Genomic DNA, 19,064 nt, shown 5'->3' on the forward strand with positions numbered 1-19,064 from the left:
GTTAAGCAAAGTTTTAATCACTGCTGCTGTTTTCATGATATTAATGAACAGTAATCAAACCAAGAACCAAATTGGAGCTTAACGAGTGTGTGTTCATCATATAAATAGTTCTTTGCTGCAAGTTTTTGAGAGCATCTTTCAGACTCTGAGAATGCTTCACTTAAATATCCTGACTGGGAAAGTAGAAACGGTGGTAAACTCTGTGTTTTGTTCCCCAGGTTTTCAGGGTGTGGGATATTCAGACTCTCTCCCTGTTACAAGTTTTCCATGACAGCCAGGGAGGACCGGGAGACATGCAGATATATTGCATGATATATGATGCCAATCATGGCATGCTTATTACAGGTACGTGTACCCAAATAAGGACAAATGTAACTCATATCTTGATGTTTAACTTTTTTTAAACTAGCACTTGAGCACTAAGTAGAAAAAAATAAAACTAGAAGGGGGAATTATAAACCATGATTCAGCACAGTAGATATTTATTTCAGTGCCACTCTATCTTATCTTTTTATGGCTGGGTGGATCAAATACATAACTGCATTTCTCTAAAAATACCAGGTCAGTGCTAAGCTCCTGAACCTAGGAATACACGGCTTGGGTTAAGCAGAAAAAGGGGCCGAGCCTGTTGCTGTATATGTTGCTCCCAGGCTCAGCTCTGCTCTGCTTCTCCGGAGCAGGAGTCTGATCCCATCGTGCACAGCATGAGCCCCGTTTGTTGCGTGAGGCAATTTGGCCCCATGCACTCTCATAATAAGGATGGTGCCGACCTTCCCACCTGCTTTTGCTTCTAGACAAAAAACAGTGGAGAAAGAGAAGAGAGCCCCCCATGACAGAGCCCCAGTGCTGATACCAGCAGGTTTGGTGCTGATGTTTCTTGTAGCCTCTTAGAAAAATCCTGTTACTAAAGAGTCAAAGACCCTGCTAGGCATTTAGGCTGAACACTGTTCATATGCTTTAGGAGAAAAATGAATGATATTAATAGTAGTTCCTCCTTCTGGAACACTAACCCGGATTGCATTTCCTAAGCGTTTTCCCACGGACCACCTGCTCTGAGTTCCTGTGGGATCGATTAAGGCTGAGATGCGGTTGGTGCTTGCTGTCTTCTGCTGATGGGGGACATACTTATTTTTAACTTCTGTTCCCCCTCCCCCCCAGGATTAGGAGCACTCTGGCACTTCATGATCAATCAATAATTTTCCACCTTGTAAAACTGAACTTAGTTCTAGTTGTAAGCACCCCTCCTCTAAAAAGAACATACTAATGACCACAAGCAAATTTTCTGTCTTGTGCTCCAACTTGCATGTTTGATTACTGGGTTCAGCATTCTCATTCCATTTCTCATCAGAGTAACTAGAGACTTGAATAGCAAGAGGAAGATGAGGGTAAAGATGAAGGGAAAGAAAGAGAATAGAAAAATCAAGATTTCTTCCCGATTTTGTGTAATTCTGATAGTACATCTGCTTGCAAAAATATAAGGCTATGTGTGTTGCTTATTCACTAAAATTTCATTCATTGACTGTAATCATCAACTTGACATCAGAATTACATGAAGCGTCTCTCTCAGATTTTAATTCATGCTTTGATTCAAATGAAGTGGCCATAAACCCCAACGATAGCAGCAGCACATTCTAGAAATTATTTGCAGATAAGTTGTTGTTGCTGTCACTTTATCAGCATTATTCTCTTTAAGGCAGTGACCATTTGTATAGTTCTGTTGTAAAACGCTTTCATACCCTTTTTCATTTGATCTGCACAACTGCCACGTAAGGTAGGAATTATTATTTTTCCTATTTTATAAATGGCAAAACTGAATCTCAAGCAATTCAGCTGACTAGTAGAAAGACACAGGCTATAACGTAGAGCTGGGGTCTGATCTCAAAACATCTGACTCCTTAATCCACATTCTTTCTCTGTCCTGCATTGTTTCCATAGAGGTAGCATAACTAGCCAAAAATAGAAGGTTGCCACTTGTCCTTAAACAGACCCAGCTTTGTTGATGTCCATTCTGAATAAAGTTAGTTACTGTTGGAATAATGTTAAAGAATCTAGCAAGAAGCTCCTAGTGTGGCTTGATTATCTGGTTACCATATTCTTCTTACGTTTCCATATTGAGGTATTTGAACTGAGAAGTATGACCCGACGAATCATCTTAGTTCCTCTTTACACATGAACAAATTTTATCTCAAAATTTAAACAACTTAGGAAAGTGTTCAGTAACTCCTACTAAAACTTGTAAAGTTGAGATTCCTTTGGGGAGACTTGATAAACTCAATGCAAAGTCTGCCTTTGGTAACTTAATCTCCACATCAGTAAAATAGGAAGCAAGTTTCATTTTTGTTTGAGCTATTACGTAGTTTGAGATTCTTGTTTATATTTCTAGACATTATACTAAAACAGAGCACACAGTAGATTTTGAGAGTTAAATCATACTTTCCGCTTACCCTGTTACTGTAAGACCGAACATCCTTAGAAAAATGCAAGAATACCTGATCTCCATCTACTTCTCTAGGATGATTTGGAAAGGAATCTTATTTAAAATCCATGTTGCAAGCACTGGCTTACAATCGTTCTCATTTGTTACATTTAATAAGACCATGTTTACAGAGTGCTTTATCATGCATTGGATGAAAAGGGCTCACTACCAAGACATTTCAGTCACTAAATGGAAGTTTACCCTCAGCAGAAAGCTGATTTCTACATCACAACATCACAGCTGTGCAGCAGATGGAGAGGCATGCACACTAAAGAAGTGAAAAAGTCAACTCTAAAAAACAGGAAAACGAGGGTCACTAAAAAGGGATGTCACTGATGTCCACGTGGCCTCCACTTGAAAAGTCACAAAGTCATTTTAGGATGCTTTTCTCTGGCTGAATCCCGTTTGCTTTATTTGTCTGGAATATTTTAAAGCACATGAATGGATTTTCACCTCGTTAAATTTCCTAGGCATGGGTATGACTAATCTCACTCACTGGCTGGTTGGGTAAAATTCTTTGTGACTCAAATCCTCTCACCTTGGGTGTTTATGATATTCTGATTTCTGTTCCAGGATCTAGCGTTATCGACATGTATCCCCTGACTAGAATGATACAAGATACAAAACAGGTTCCTCACACCCACGAACGAGAAATCAACGTCATGCTTTACAACAAATATTTTCGCCAAGTGCTCACTGTCTGCTCTGAATCCATAATTAAGGTGAGTACCTGTTGGCTCTTCACAAAGGAAAAGACGAAGCAGATAGCATTTTCTCTTCTTACAGATAAATCATTGAGTGATCGAGCACATATACCAGCATACAGATGAGACTGCACTTGAGAGCTATTTTTACACTTTCAGGAATATGTGGAAAACAAGCATTTTAAGCTGCTCAGGCTGCTCACTATCAAGTCACATGCTCAACTGAATAATTAAAGCTAGTTTTTACTATCAGTATAGGAATTGTAAAGGAAATATAGCAAGGAGAGAGAACTAGCCTGTATTATTCTTTTTTAACTGAGCTATGAGAAGAGGTTGTATAGGTGAAGGTTAAGTGCAGACCGCCTTAAGCCTATGACCTCATTTCATCCTCCTGACAGTTCTCTGTGGGTAGACACAGAGTCCCATTTTAAAGAGGAGGAAGTTAGGGCCCAAGGAGATGTAGCAACATGTCCCAGATAGTGTAACCAGCAGCACAAGGGCTGGGGGACGAGCCCAGGTGTGCGTGATGTGGACACCTGTCCCCCTCCACCACATCCTCCAGCCCTGTCCTTGTTGTGCTTCCTGGAGGCCAGAGCACTGGGCCATGCTAACTGCCTCTGTCATTACGACCCCTGGAGTCATCTGGCAGTGGGGGCTGGAGGTGTTGGGTTGAGATGTTTATCCTTTTATTTCATGCTTGCTCTCCACGTAGACACCTGGACCAGGAGCTCGAATTCCTCTGGAGACCCTTCAAATTCCCCCTCAATTTTTGAACTCTGGGCTCACCCACGAAAAATGTTCTCAGGCCAGATCTCCTGAGTACAGTTCATTATTACTTCTTTCTAGTAAAGCCTAAAGAGAGAGTAAGTAGAGGGAAACTTCAACTAAAACCGGTCCTGCTTTAGTGCAATGTTGGAGCACTTAAGGGGAAAATTTCTTCCCTGTGTGGAGAGAAGAGGGTGGAGGACACGTCTAGGTGAATTTTTGTACCTGGTTGCTTGGAGAGGGATTGGACTTCAGGCCAGGAGATGGGTGGCCCCTGAGACCCATCCTGCAGTGACCCATTTCCTCTCCTTTGTTAAGGATCCCATCGATACCTAGTGACACACAGGGGTTAACAGCATGAGCTCCAGGACCAGAGTGACTTGGTTCAAACCCTGGCTGCACCACTTTCCAGCCTTCTGCCCCCAGCCTGCTCCATCACAGCATCTCCTCCCGCTCTCCCTCTTTCCTCTAGCTGCGGCAGTTGTCTCTCAGCTCCATGCAGGGAAAATGCACCTGCCCGTGTCTGGCCCCTTGTATATGCAGCCCCCGCCCCCGAATGTCTTGAGTGCAAGTGCAACCATTCCGTGTGGCCAGTTCTGTTCTCTCACTTGCTAGTGGTCTAATGTACACCTGAACTTGGCAGTTTCATGAAGATGGAGAGATTCAGACTGAAGTGTGCAGATCTAAAGCCTCTACTGTGTTTTCAAAGAGACATAATGATGAGTCGTCACATGTTTCTGGATTTTCAAATTAAACTTAGCCTAATTACCCAGATGGTCTCTTAAGTCTCAGACTCTCTCTTTCTCTCTATCCCTGTCTGTCTCTCCCTGGTTCCATGCCTCTAGGCAGAACACTCCTTGAAAAGGCTAGTGGGCTCTTTCCTAGGCTTTTCGCACATCCCATGCTGTGAACCACAGATTCTGTCCCATGACCCTTGATTAATTTGCATGAGTGTTACCAGGTAATAAATCCAGCTTGATTTTTTTTTTGTCTGCTGCACCCTTAATTGTTCCATTTCCATCTTGCTGATAATGTGCTTCACACTTACAGGGGCAACTGACCACTCCCTCCACAGCCAGGGGTGGCCTGCAATAGGGTCGCTGCCATCTCAGCCTACATTTGCCCCCGACGCACCCCAGGATAGCACAGTGACTAGTAGACTGCACCGCATCTTCCAGAACTTTTTTTGACCAACATTCAGGGCAGAGCGCTGGGAAAGGTGTTAGATGCTCAGGGTGTCAATTTTGAGGCTGTTTTGAATATTGTAAGATTTTGATAAGCATTGATGGGCATATGGATTTTTTAATTTTTGTGTTCTTTCCTACAGGTGTGGGAATTCGAGACTGGCCTCCAAATATACCAGATTTTAGACCCCCATGGCTTCAGTGTTGAACTCACTTCTGCAGCTGTAGATGAAAGTGGATTTCTTTTTGCCACGGGAGCACACAATGGTCAGACTAATATCCCGAATGTGGCTTCCCTGTTTTACTGCCCTAAGAATTTGTGCTAGGAACTCCTTAGATCTTTGGGTTGGAGGCAGAGCATGAATCAGGCTGGAATACATAAGCATGCCAGTAAGACTGTTGTGCCTTAGGGACAGTGAGGGACTCTCTTATCTGATGGGCATTCAAATCTTGATAGTGATGTTAAAAGTAATCAATACCTCACATCGCAATAATATAGTTGTTGTAATGGTTTGCAAAAGTCTTCCCCATATACTATCTCATCTAATCTTTGGTGGCACTTATCTTTATTGCACTGGCTCATTCTAGCCTTTACTTTTGGGTTCCATCAGCTAAGACATTAGACTCAGTGCTTGCTAACAATATTTTTAATGACAATAGATTTTAGGATCAGATAAAATATCCAGCCAACTTTGCTATCTAGCCCCAGCATCCCATGTTGGGCTTGCTTATATGTCTAGGCTCCTTGGGGACATGTGCCATGTCAAAATGGACAGGGTGTCAGGCTGAGGACATGTCCCTTCTTTTGCCACTCATGCTGTGGAGCTCTGCATAGAATGTCCCAGAACTAGAAAGTGGCCGACTACCCTGCCTTTCACCTCACCTTGTTCTGAGTCCCCTGAAAGGGCTGCCTTCTCTAGACATGGTCAAGTGCATGCACGACACAGAATATGTTTCTTCTAGGGATATATTTACTTAGTGCTTGCTCATAAGCCAATTGATGCACGGGGTGAGTATCCTGATGTGAAAGTCTGATTTTTTAAAAAGTGTGAGCAGATGACATCACACCATGAAATAAAATCATAAACGCTCAGTTGATGGGGAATGAATCAACACAACTGCTCTTTGCGATGGACAGTTCTTAGGACAGCAGTCTCTCTGCTTCATAGCACCCCCTGCATACATGTGAAAATTAGTTATAACAGAAATTCTGAGTGCTGTACACAGTCATTATCAGGCGTAAGCATAAGGCAATTTAATATACGATGATGGTGTTATTTTTATGTAAGCAAGCCCTATTTTACTTTGTTAGTTTCACGGTCTAGGATTATTCTGAATACTTACAGTTTGTCCTCCTCAGAGGTACATATATTAAACTGACAAAGACCCTGGGTCTAGGACACCCCAGAAAGTGGGATTCTCTGACTCCCGGAGCAGCTCTCCCCATGAACCCCCAGTGTGCTCTTGTTCTCGCCCACCCACCACCTAGGAAGAGCCAAGCAGACACTGTCGCTGCTCTCTGTCCCACTAACTCTGACTGCCAAAGTCCCAAGGTAGCCGGGAATCTGGGCTACGAGACTGCGATTGACTTACCCCAGGAATGGATGACAACATGCTAATTTCTTTTAATTATTTGTATGGCTGTCTTCCTATGAGACCATAAAGTCCTTGAGGGAGGGAACCATGACTGTTCACTTTATATCCCCGGCTCCCACCTCATGACGTTGTTAATGAACAAAGAAACGATGGGGGATGCAAGTATTGCTGATGGGGAGAACCTGACATCAGAGCTGGAAGACTGCACAGTGGGGATCCCCAGGACGTCCAGCAGGGTTGGAGCTGAGGCATGGGGACAGGGGGTGTTGGGATTACAGGAGGGAAGAAAAGGTGCTGTGAGGGGCAGTCACTGGACCCTAAACCAAGGCAGCTGCTATGGGAACCTCGCGTGTCAATATAGTTCTCTACAGTGAGTAATGACCTGTGGTAAACAGGCATTCAAGAACCACACTGACATCTTCCCTCTGGCCCTTCATCCAGGGCCCCTAAATCAAAAAAACAAAAACGATGATCAAGAAAGTGTCTCAGTCAGTTTGGGCTGCTATAACAAAATACCACAGGATGGGTGGCTTAAAAACAGAAGTGTATTTCTTACAGCCCGGAGGCTCAAATTCTAAGATCAAGGCACTGGCAGATTCGGTGTATGGTGAGGGTCTGTTCTGTGATTCACAGAGAGAGCTTCACATGGCATAAGGGATGAGGGAGCTCTCAGACCTTTTTCATGAGGGCACTAATCTCATTTCTGAGGGCACCACCCTCATTAACCAAGCACCTCCAAGTACCATTACATTGGGGATTAGGTTGCAACAGAAATTTTGATTTTGTTGTGAGAAAAAAGTCGACACTCCCTTTAAATTTCCTTCCTATGTAACCAACAAAGGAATTCCAAACTTGGTAGTTTCTTACCTGCTTAAATTCCTTCAAATCTTTTATTATCCAAGAAGAGCTGCAGTCCTAAAGCATGCCAGTGCCTTAGGAAACGTGAAATATGTTGAAGTGATCTTTTACTGTTAATAATAACTGTGGGGTGTTAGCTAAAATTCTCATACTGGGGTTTGTTTAGCAAACTGGAAAGCACTGGGAAAACAGAAAAGAGTCACTTAAGAGGGGAAATCTCAGATAGGAGCCCTGATGGTTTCAAAGAAAATGGTCACAGATTTCTAGACACTTCCTGGTCTTGTGTATGTTTTATCAGCTGGTGACAAATCAAGGTATATAGAAATATATTTCATGCACGGCAAGCCTGGGCAGACTCACCTGCCAGTCTTAGTAGGAGACAAATCTAGGATAAATTGTTGGTAGAAAGCTTACAATCAGATCAATATTCTCCGAGCTATAAAAACCAAGCTTTTGGTAAACAATCACACCCTCATGGTCTTTTCTCTGCATGCTCAGGAACAGTTAAAATCTGGGACTTTGGAAGTGGACAAGAAATGAAGATGTTGCTGGAAGGAAAAGACTGGAAAGAGGAGGAGCACCGGATACGACGACTGATATTTCTTAAAGCTCAGGAGAAACACCAGTACCTGGTTCTGGCCTTGGAGTGCACCGGGACTATCAAAATGATTCAGGTTCACAGTCCCATTTTCATATTTATATGGCAGGTGCTGTTCTCAGGAAAAATCAAATAAGCCAGTGAATTATCCCCACTTAACTCCCCTCTTGCCAGCCAGCGGGAAATAGTATTTATCCATCAACCTTCCTGTGTTGCTCCTAATTAACTTTGCCCAGGTCCAAGCAAAGAGCAAAAATAGCTGCCCAGACACGGGGTTCTTCCCATGAAGCTTTTGCTGTAGGATTAGTCAGGATCCTCTAAAGCGGGTATCAGAAAGATTAAATTTACACGCAGCTGCCACCTCTGACATTGTTTATACCCTCACTTGGGAATAATTCACTGACAGAACTGTTCCCCGGCAGGCTCTGTGCCATATAAGCCATCATGCATTCAGGGATGCTCAAGTCACTTTTGCAGTTTGTCACCCAAATTGCTTTGTTTCTTTTGAGGTGAATGATGCAATCTGCTCAGGGCTGTTTTGGGAGGATTAAGGTAGGCTAACTTATTTTTCCTGTGAACCTATTATCACCTGGGAATGCTAATACCTTCTTCAAATTTAAAATGAAGGCTAGATTGTTTATCCTGGGTATCAGGTAGATCTCACCCTGTCACCTAGAACTCAAGGACTTCTTGCCTTTATGATTTCCTTTCTGAAAGCTAAGCTCAGGGAAAAAAAAATGTCCTGAATAGGAGAGCAATCATGAAGGACCAGCACTGATTAAGACAGACTCATGGCCTTACAAGCTGGAAGAAGGGAGTGAAAAACTTACTCACCTGATTTAATATCCTTTTCCCTTGTCATCTGAGCAATCCAAAATGGCATCGTAGAAGGGAATTTCATAGTAATACACTGTAAAACACAATAATATGTTGGGTTTTTTTTCCTTCTTTGTGTTAGTGTCAGAATGCCCTTCCTAATAGACGAAGCCCGTTGTCACAAACCCTCCTTTTTAAAGGGCTGCTAAAAGCAGCATGATGCTGTTTGTGCACAAAATTGTTTTTGTTTCTACTGTAGCTTTTTTACTTTGATTACTCTGGTTCTTCCATTTAGAACCTGTAGATTGAGCTTGGCCTGAAAACCTCTCTTATTCATATTTGTATTCTTGCCCTGCCCAGAGTAGCCACTCATTAAGGATTGAAAGAATAAAGAAATATAAGAATCTCTTGTGAGGCAGAGAATAGTAAATATATGGGGGGTATTTGGGGAGTTTTTGTTAATATTGGAGGGGGCAGCTTTACAATATGGATAATGTTGAAAGCACACTTATTTACTTACTATTGTTCATGAATTATTATTATTTACTATTGTATTTACTTACTTATTTTCTAGAATGCTTTCATTCATTCATTTTTTTTTCGATGACCATTTACCAGATATTTTCCATGTGCCAGAAAGATAGTCTCCCTTTCACCATGGAACTTAGAATTTAGTGAGAAGGACTGACACTGAGTCACCTATCCCAAGTACTATGAGTGCTTGCCCAAAGTACCACATAAGCTTATGGTAGTAGGGTGGTGTCCAGCCTGAGCTGGGAGTCAGGAAGATCTCTCTTTCCATTGATTTCCAATTAAATTTAATACACTTCAAGAAATATTTTCTGTGCTCACACCTGTGCTAGGAATTGTTCCAAATTCCAGGAATCTGTGGAAAATAAGATATTAATGGACTAGATTATTCAGACCAACACTCCACTGAAAAGAACTGAAAGTTCTGAATCAAATATTGTTTAAATCTTTGAACTAGTATTAAAGATCGGACAATATTGTAAGTAAATAACAGACAAAAATATAAATGAAAGGGGAGATTGGCAGAGGTAAATTCAGGACAAAACCACCACTGCTGCTTTTTCCCTGAGGGCATTTTCCAGTGCAGACTGGGATTCAATTTTGGAGACTCGCCAGATTGGAAGAGGCCAAAGAAGTCAAAGCCCAGGGCCCACCTATGACAAGGTCTTTAATACCATGTCCTTGATATGCTGGGAATCAAAATAACACTATCGAGGTAAGGCAGAACTAGAAAGAAAGAAGCCAGCCTCCCAGGGGCTGTGCAGGAAAGGCTACCCTGACACTGAGCCAAGCAAGAGAGAAGGGAGAGGAGTAGGAAAACAAAAGAAGATGAGACAAAATCCTGTCCCCAAGACAGGTAGGCCACAGATAGAATCACATATGCGTTTGCAACCTAAAATACAACACATAGGTGGCCAAGACAATCTCAACTATGAACTTGGTTTAACATGGTCCAAAATTGGTAGTTGCACCAGGCCTCTGGTAGAAACAAACACAAATCCATTCTGGAGGAAGGTACCTCCATCTCAGGCCACAGTCGGAATAGCCAAGTTCACGAACAAGATAACGAAGTTTGACCATAGAGATGATTAAGTAAAACAGCTAAACAGAAACAAGTTCATTTATGACAGAAACGGCACAGCAGATTAGTCTTGCAAGAATAGACTTTCCGACAGATGGTTTTGGAACAACTAGACATCCACATGGAAAAAAAAAAAAAAAATCTAAATTTTGGTCTCCCATCTAAGACTCATAAAGGTATTAATTGGAAGGCAACACAATACAGTTTTTAGCGCTTAATATAGGAAATTGTCTTTATGACCTCAGGACAAAGAAACATCTTAAAGAAGACTCAAAGATCACTAAGTATAAAGAAAAAGATGGATATGCTTGACTACATTAAACTAAGATTAATATACAACTGGATTAGTATCCAAAGTTCTTTGGTAAGAAATATACTGCTCAACAGAAAAGTGAAAAAAAAAAAAGGCCCTTCATAAAACACAAAATCCAAATAGCCAATAAACATATGAGAAGCTGCTAAATATCTTTAGCAATCAGGAAAATTCAAATTAGAATTACAATAGACATAATTTTACACCCACTAGTTTGGTTTTCAAAGCTTAAGTCTGATAATACCAAGTTTTAGCAAGACTGTGGACCAATAAGTCTGTCTCCCCATGCTGATGTCAGTGTAAACTGGTACCGATCCTTTGAAAACATTCTGGCATTCTTGAGTTACACGACTTTTTATTGAGAAGTCTCTATATGTCACTTCAGTGACAGTGTTGCCAGTGAGAAATCCAATGCTATTCTGATTGTTTTTTCTCATTCTTTTGTTTTTTGAAAACTTATAAGATGTTATCTTTGTCCTTGAAGCTTAAAGTCTATACCTATGAGTATATCTTTTCTCATCAATTACAGAGGAGACTTTTCAACCTGTAGTCTTAGGTATTTCCTCCAGCTCAGGCAATTTTTGTAGCATTATCTGTTCATTAAGTGTCTCTCCTCCATTTGTTTCTTTTTCTAATTCAGAAACTCACACTACTCGCATATTAGGTCTCCGGAATTTATCCTCCAAATCTCTTATCTTTTCCTTTATGCTTTCTATTTCTTTTTAATTCCACCGACTACTTTGAAGTAGTTTCTCTACTTCTAGGCAATTAGTTCAAGTTTCAAACATGAGCTGATTCTCCTTCAGTTCATCAACCAAATTATTATATTTGAAGATTATATTTTGTTGTTTTTTGTTTGTTTCTGGGTTGAATTTTCTTAAGTACGCTTCAGTTTTGCTCAAATCCTCAGGCTTCCCATAGCTCTAGTTAGTCTGAGACCTGTGCTGCATATCTCGTTTGTTCTTCTGTCTGGATGCTAGGCCTCCTTAGCTGCATTTCTTTTTCTGCTCACTGGTGTTTGGACATTAGACAAAATGCAAGAGATCACAATCTGAAAAGTGAGGCACATGCAGCCATCCTGTCTCTGAAGGCTGGTGGGTGGCAGTCCCCATAGCAGTCCCCTGTGGAGGCACCAGCAGTAAGCCTTTCTGCTGCCCATTCTTTTTACACTCTCTGAAGTTCAAAAGTGGGGTGGGCTTAGTCCACCTGTTCACTCACTCTTCAAATCCTTGGAGGCAAGGAAAATGAGGCATGTGCCATGCCACACCTTGCCCTCTCCCCCGCTCCACACCTCTGGGGATTGAAGCATATTTGCAGATGAACCATGTTCAAATATCACCCCGGGACTCTGTCCTACCCAGGTTGCCAGGCTGCTTGTTCAGCTGAGAGGGGAATAAGGTCCATAATAAATTTCTTTCCCCAAACTCCAAACCCTATTTCTCTGCTTGCCCCAGAAACTGCTGGGAGCAGGAAGGTGGATGGGTTGGAGTTGGGGCCTTTCTTTTCATAAAATGATGATTGTAGAGTTTCCTGTCTCTCTCTTCTCCACGTCCACACTTGGTAAAATTGAATGTTAATAACTCTAAGTCAATCTTCAAAAACTGCTTTTTAAATTTTATTGCTCTGTGAATTGAGAAAGTCTGAGAGCCACTGTCCTAAGTAGTTCGGTTGAAGCCAGGTAAAAATTTTAAAGCCGCTGTAGCCAACTCAACCACCAACGGGGCACATGAATCAAACTAAGTTATTGTTCAGTGTATCAATATCTAATCACTGTTTGGATACTGCTGAGGTTCCTTCTATTCCCACACAGCACAAATTCTAAGCAAAGAATCAACCAGTAGGTAGGAGCACTATTGGTTCATACTTTTATTTTTATTTTTACTTTACTTTGCACGTTGTGAATGTACATACTTGGTACAATCTGATGTTTTGTGGTATGTATGTTGTAAAATATTTGGGTCAGGGTAGTTAATATATCAGTAACCTCAGGCATGTATCATTTCTTTGCAAAAACATCGAAAAGCCTGTCCTCAAGCTATTATGTAATATAGAAAACTTAACTGTTAACTGTAGTCACCCTACTGTGCAATAGAACATCAGAACTTATGATTCCTGTCTAATTGTAACTTTGTACCTGTTGGCCAGCCTCTCCTGGTTTTCCCTCCCCCAGCCTTCCCTCCCCGGTATTTGGTAACCACTGTTCTATTTTCTACTTCTATAATATCAACTTTTTTTTTCTTAGATTCCATATATGAGTAAGGTCATGTGGTATTTCTCTTTCTGTGCCTGGCTTACTTCATTTAGTATGATGTCCTCCAAGTCCATGCATGTTGCTGCAAATGACAGGATTGCATTCTTTTTATGGCTGAATAGTATTGCATTGTGTCTGTTTGCCACGTGTTTTTATCCATTCATCTGTTGTTGGACACTCAGGTGGATTCCACATGTTGGCTAAAGTAAATTGTGCTGCAGTAAACATGTCTGTGCAGGTATCTCTTCAACATGCTGACTTCATTTGTTTGTGTTTGTATCTATTGTATATTCCTTAGCCACTAGTTGTAGTTGTTATTGTTTTTTGACCTTTTTGACTTTAAACCTTTACCTGTTGGGCAGGGAGCAGGTGTACACCAGTGCAGCAGGACTTAAGAGCTCTGTGAAGGGCCATGGTGGGAGACAGAGCTACCGCCGGTCTGATTCTCAGTCAGCAGCACTGCAGGGCAGGTGCATGTGAATATGGTGGACCACAACTTATTGCAGTCTTCCCCTGAGCAGGTCTGCTTGCTCACCTAGAAGTAGGAGGTGTTGTGTGGGTTCAGACTCTGGGGTCTCGGTCTTTCTGTGTGGCCCAGGCTCCAGGCATCTGGGGCCGTGGTCCTGCTGGCAACTGCGTGAATGTGGTAGAATGCAGGTGGGGCCTCAGGATGGAGAGAATCAGTTTCACTGGGTCCAGGGCAGGCCGCGCTCCAGCCGCAGGTTCAGGTTCAAGATGGCACCGTACCATAGCTGCTTAGGGAGAGAGGGGGCTTCCTCTCCCCGGGCTTCTACTATGAAGCCATGAAGCTGCACAAACTCCCAGCTACTCTCCAACTGGGGTCGGGACCTGTGAGGACTGGAGCACTGTGCTGTGGCAGGGATTCCTGGCTTTCATGGCAGCAGTGGAAACAGGAGGGGTTTTCCAGCTCACTCTCTCTCTACCTGACTCTGGTCAGGTTTGGCAAGGCAGAGGCTGGATGCCCTGCTCTGTTCTGTGATGCTGTCCTGGTCTCCTGCACTCCACAAGGATTTTGTCCCTCCCCTGGTGCCCTGCAGCGTACTTGTTCAGTTGTTCTGGTCGAAATATAGTTGTTTGTTGGTATGGTCTCTTTTTGTGGAGGGGAGACCAGCACCACACAATTCTAGTCAGCCATTTGTTGGGCCCTCTTCTGGTTCAGTGGTCCCTAATTTTAAATTAACTTAGATAGGAGAATAATAGAGGCCTTAGAGCTACTCCTGGGATCACAAAGCTTTACAAAATAGGACTTTTATCCATCAATTATCTGTAGTCGTCATCTTACCAAAAGGAAAATGAAGCCCCAGAAATAGGTACTTTGCCCAAAATCCCAGTAAAATTAAGACTAGAAAGCAACTCCTAGACCAGTATTCTCAGAACTTTAGCACAGTTGGTTTTCAACCTAGAAAGATCCCTGTTCTGCTAGCAAAATACCAACCTGAAATATTTGGCTTTTGTTCCCATATAAGAATTCAAAAAGCAAAAATTAACATCTCACCAATAATAACCAGCTGGAAAACATAAACATAATACAATAAATGATTACATTATAATAGCAAACAAAAATATAAGGTACCTGAAATAAATTTTTAAAAAATATGCTAGAGTTTTATAGAAAAAAAAATCTTAAAGAACATAAAAGAAAACCCAACCTGAATAAATGGAGAGATATACCATATTCACAGATGGGATATCGCGAAGTTGTCATTACTACATTAAATTAGAAATAAAAACTTGTCTTAAAAAATAAAGCGAAAGATAAGTCACATAATGTGTAACGACCATTGCATCCCAGGTAGCTGAGGAACAGTTAGGATCCAGAATACCTAAAGAAATCCCAAAAATCCAGGAAAAAAAAAAAAAAAGAGAAAAACAGACAAAGGACAGGTAAGGAAACCAGATGGCTCACAAACACATGAAAAAATGTTCAGCTCACTATAACAATTAGGGAAATGTGATTAGTTTAATTAATATATTTTAAAATTAGTTTTAAAATGTCTCACTTGAAACCCATGATATAGGCAGAAAAAAAATTTTTTTTAATTATAATACCAAGTGTTACCAAGAATGTGAGGAAAGGGGAACTCTCCTCTCCTGTTAGTGAGAGCAGACATGGGTAATGCTACCTGGAAGAGCCATTTGGTAATACCCAGTGAAGTTGATGATGTGCATCTTACAACTTGGTAATTCTACTTCAGGCATATGCTCTAGAAACTATGGCATCTGTCCACAAAGACAAGCAGTGAAAAACTGGCAACAATCTGCACATCCATCTAGGAGAATGGATAAGTAAATTGTAGTATATGCATGTGTATTAGTCCATTTGTGTTCCTACAACAGAATACCTGAGACTGGGTAATTTATAAAGAAAAGAGGTTCATTTGGCTTATGATTCTGGGACAGCTTTATCTGGCACAGGCCTCAGGCTGCTTCTGCTCATGGAGGAAAGTGGCAGGCAGCTGGCGGGTACAAGCAGATCACATGGCGAGAGAAAGCAAGAGAGAGAGAGGGGAGGTGCCAGGGTCTTTTAAACAATCAGCTCTTGCAGGAACTAATAGAGCGAGAACTCACTCATGAATTCCCCCTCCCCCAGGAGAACACTAATCCATTCAATGAGGGATCCACCCCCATGACTCAATCAGTTTCCAACACTCCCACATTGGAGATCAAATTTCCACATGAGTTTTGGAGGGGACAACACATCCAAACGCCATCAGCATGCAATACTATAAAGCAATTAAAATAAACGAATTAAGAAATGGGCAAAAGAGCTAAGCAGGCATTTCTCTAAAGAAGATATACAAAAGGCCAACAGTCATATGAAAAAATGCTCAACATCACTCAGCATCCGGGAAATGCAAATCAAAACCACACTGAGATACCATCTCACCCCAGTTAGGATGGCCAAAATCCAAAAGACACCGAAAGATAAATGCTGGCGTGGCTGCGGAGAAAAAGGAACTCTCTTACATTGTTGGTGGGAATGCACAATGGTGCAACCCCTATGGAAAATGGTTTGGAGGTTCCTCAAACAGCTGAAGATAGATCTACCATACAACCCAGCTATCCCACTGCTGGGAATATATCCAAAGAAATGGAAATCATCAAGTCGAAGGTACACTTGTTTCCCAATGTTCATTGCAGCACTCTTCACAATAGCCAAGAGCTGGAATCAACCCAAATGTCCATCATCGGATGAGTGGATACAGAAAATGTGGTATATCTACACAATGGAATACTACTCAGCTATAAAAACAAATGAAATACTGCCATTTGCAACAACATGGATGGACCTTGAAAGAATAATACTGAGTGAAACGAGTCAGGCAGAGAAAAAGAAATACCACATGTTCTCACTTATTGGTGGGAGCTAAAAAAAAATAAAAACAAAAAACAAATCAATTCACTCACATACACACACACACACACACACACACAAAAAAAAAAACTAGTTATTACAACAAACAAACGGAAACGACATTCTTGGGGGGGAGGGGAGAGAGGGAGGAGGGCGGGAGGTGTCGGTGATGGGCCATAATAATCATATACATTGTATATTGACAAAATAAAAATTAAAAAAAAATAAATAAATAAACGAATTAAGTTCCATGTAATAACATTTATACATCTCAAAACATAATATTGAGTGAAATAAGCAAGTCGAAGAGAACTCATACAGTTTGATGGTATTTATAAAATGATTGAAAGTCTGAAAGCAATATCATATAATTGTAGAACATATGTGGAAATATTAAAACTTTTGTGACTAACACCATATTCAGGTTAGTAGTTATTCTGGGGATGGAAGAAGAAAGAGGAATTAGTGAGGGACAGACAGGACTTGAGATTTGGTAAAGGTGAATGTTAGATACATCAGGGCATGTTCTCTTTTTCTCTATCTCTGTAAAACAGCTAGCGATAAAATATTCCATTGTAATTAATCAAACTTTTCATGTATTCACTGGATTTCTACTAAAGGGGAAGGAAGATGATGTTTATCTCATGGTGATATGGGAGCTGCCTGACGCTGTGCCTCTCCTACAAGATGGGAATCGTGTCGTGAGCCTGAGGACGTCTGCTAAAGACAGGAGCATGGCTATTCCTTTCCCAGATGTTCAATTAGTAGTTGAGAGAAAGTTTTCTCAACATACTAAAGTAAGTTTCAATTCTAGTTTGTTTGTTTTAATTTTTACTTTTTGTTATGGAAAATTACAAACAGGTAGAAAAGTACAGAAAATAATACAGCGAACATCTATGTACTATTACTCAGCTTCAACAATTTTCTGTGCGTGGCCACATGTATCCTTTATTTCCACCACTTCCCCATAATCGACACCAATGGATTTCGAAGCAAATCCTAGACATTATGTCATTTCGTCTCTAAATATTTTAATATATTTCTCCAAACAATAATGACTCTTTCAAAAATAATGATACTATTATTTTCTTAAATATTTTATAATAATTTACAAGATGTCTTTAATATCATCACATATTCACTCAGAGTTCAAATTTCCCAGATTTCCTGGTTTCTTTTTTACGGTTTGTTTTAAAAAGGATCCAAATAAGGTCACTTGGTTGCATTTGGTTGATAAATCCATTAAATATCTTTTAATCTATGAATATCTTTCCATTTCTATTTTTTCCTTGCAATTTATTTATTGAAGAAACTGGCCGGTTAGTGCCATAGTTTCCTATATTCTGGGTTTTGCTGATTGCACCCTTATGGTGGCATTTAAGAAGTACCTCTGTCCTTCCCGTAATCTGGTAGTTAAATCTAGTGGCTTAATTGCATACAACTTTGGAGTTTTTTTTGTCTTTAGCAAGACTCCTCCATAGATGGTGTCCTGTACTTCCATCAAGAGTCACATAATGACTGGTTGTCTTTTTTTGTATGTTAATAGCCACGGATAATCACTACCTAGGTCTATTGTTTTATTCCAAACTGTCATTCTGCTTCATTTGTTACTGGAATGTGTCTTTAAAGAAAAACGCTACGCTCCTTCAGCAAATATTTGATTACACTGAGGTCCAGTTTAATAGGAAAACAAAAGAACTGATTGATTTGTTCCATATATTTATCAGCTTTCAAAATAAGGAGTAGGTTTCCTAGGATCTTCCAAAGGTAGCCGGTGAATTTTGTGTAGTACCATTTTCAACTAGTAAATTTCAATATTCTGGGTGTGTTTTAAGCCTATTACATTTGCTATTACTGGTGATGCTCAGATTGTCCTATCTCAAGCTGGTTGGAGCCTCTTTAGGCTTCTGAGTTCTTTTGACAGAATCCCTGCAGTCCTGGACAGCTTCCGGGAAGAACAAGATGTTCCAGGCTCATCTTGTACATTTCTCGTTCCAGATCTAGAATCACCATTTCTCCCAAAAATCCTACTACCTTTAAGTGAGAAATAATACTAAGAAACCACAATCTGGGTTTTAGAGCTGCCCATTGCCACTAAGTTGGTTCTTGTTTTTAGACCTTTTTTAATGAATAGAGCTAGAAAAAAAATTAAATAGAAAATACATCTAGTTCATACTGATATTCCAAATTCAAATTTAAGATTACATGGGCTCTTGCCAATTTTATTTTATTTTATTCAATATCTCTTTCTTTCATAGAAAATCTTGATGCATGAACATAATTACTTAATTGCTTTATTCTATTATTTATATAATATATTCTACCTAATATATAGGCTTTTTATGTCATATTATATTATTGTACATTACACCATATCCTAGTTTCAGAGAACAATAAAATTACTAGACATATAACAGCTTGAAACATTCAAGATCTTGCTTTTTTTAAATTTCTTTTTGGGGCCGGCCCGGTGGCGCACTGCTACAGTGCGCCGCTTGGGAGTGCGGCGGCGCTC

The 19,064-nt window shown here is 40.7% G+C and overlaps 1 protein-coding gene across 1 annotated transcript in view; it reads left to right on the forward strand.

The window, feature by feature from the left end:
* The window catches only part of WDR64 (WD repeat domain 64), a 130,329-nt gene that overhangs the window by 71,064 nt on the left and 40,201 nt on the right, over window positions 1-19,064 (forward strand). Inside the window, exons 10-14 of the mRNA XM_008575260.1 lie at window positions 219-345; window positions 3,050-3,198; window positions 5,273-5,396; window positions 8,082-8,257; window positions 17,170-17,346. Coding sequence (XP_008573482.1) covers window positions 219-345; window positions 3,050-3,198; window positions 5,273-5,396; window positions 8,082-8,257; window positions 17,170-17,346 — 753 coding nt within the window. The remainder of the gene's footprint in view (window positions 1-218; window positions 346-3,049; window positions 3,199-5,272; window positions 5,397-8,081; window positions 8,258-17,169; window positions 17,347-19,064) is intronic.

The sequence above is a fragment of the Galeopterus variegatus genome, unplaced genomic scaffold, assembly GCF_000696425.1.
Source record: "Galeopterus variegatus unplaced genomic scaffold, G_variegatus-3.0.2 Scaffold1162, whole genome shotgun sequence".
Taxonomy (NCBI): Eukaryota; Metazoa; Chordata; class Mammalia; order Dermoptera; family Cynocephalidae; genus Galeopterus; species Galeopterus variegatus.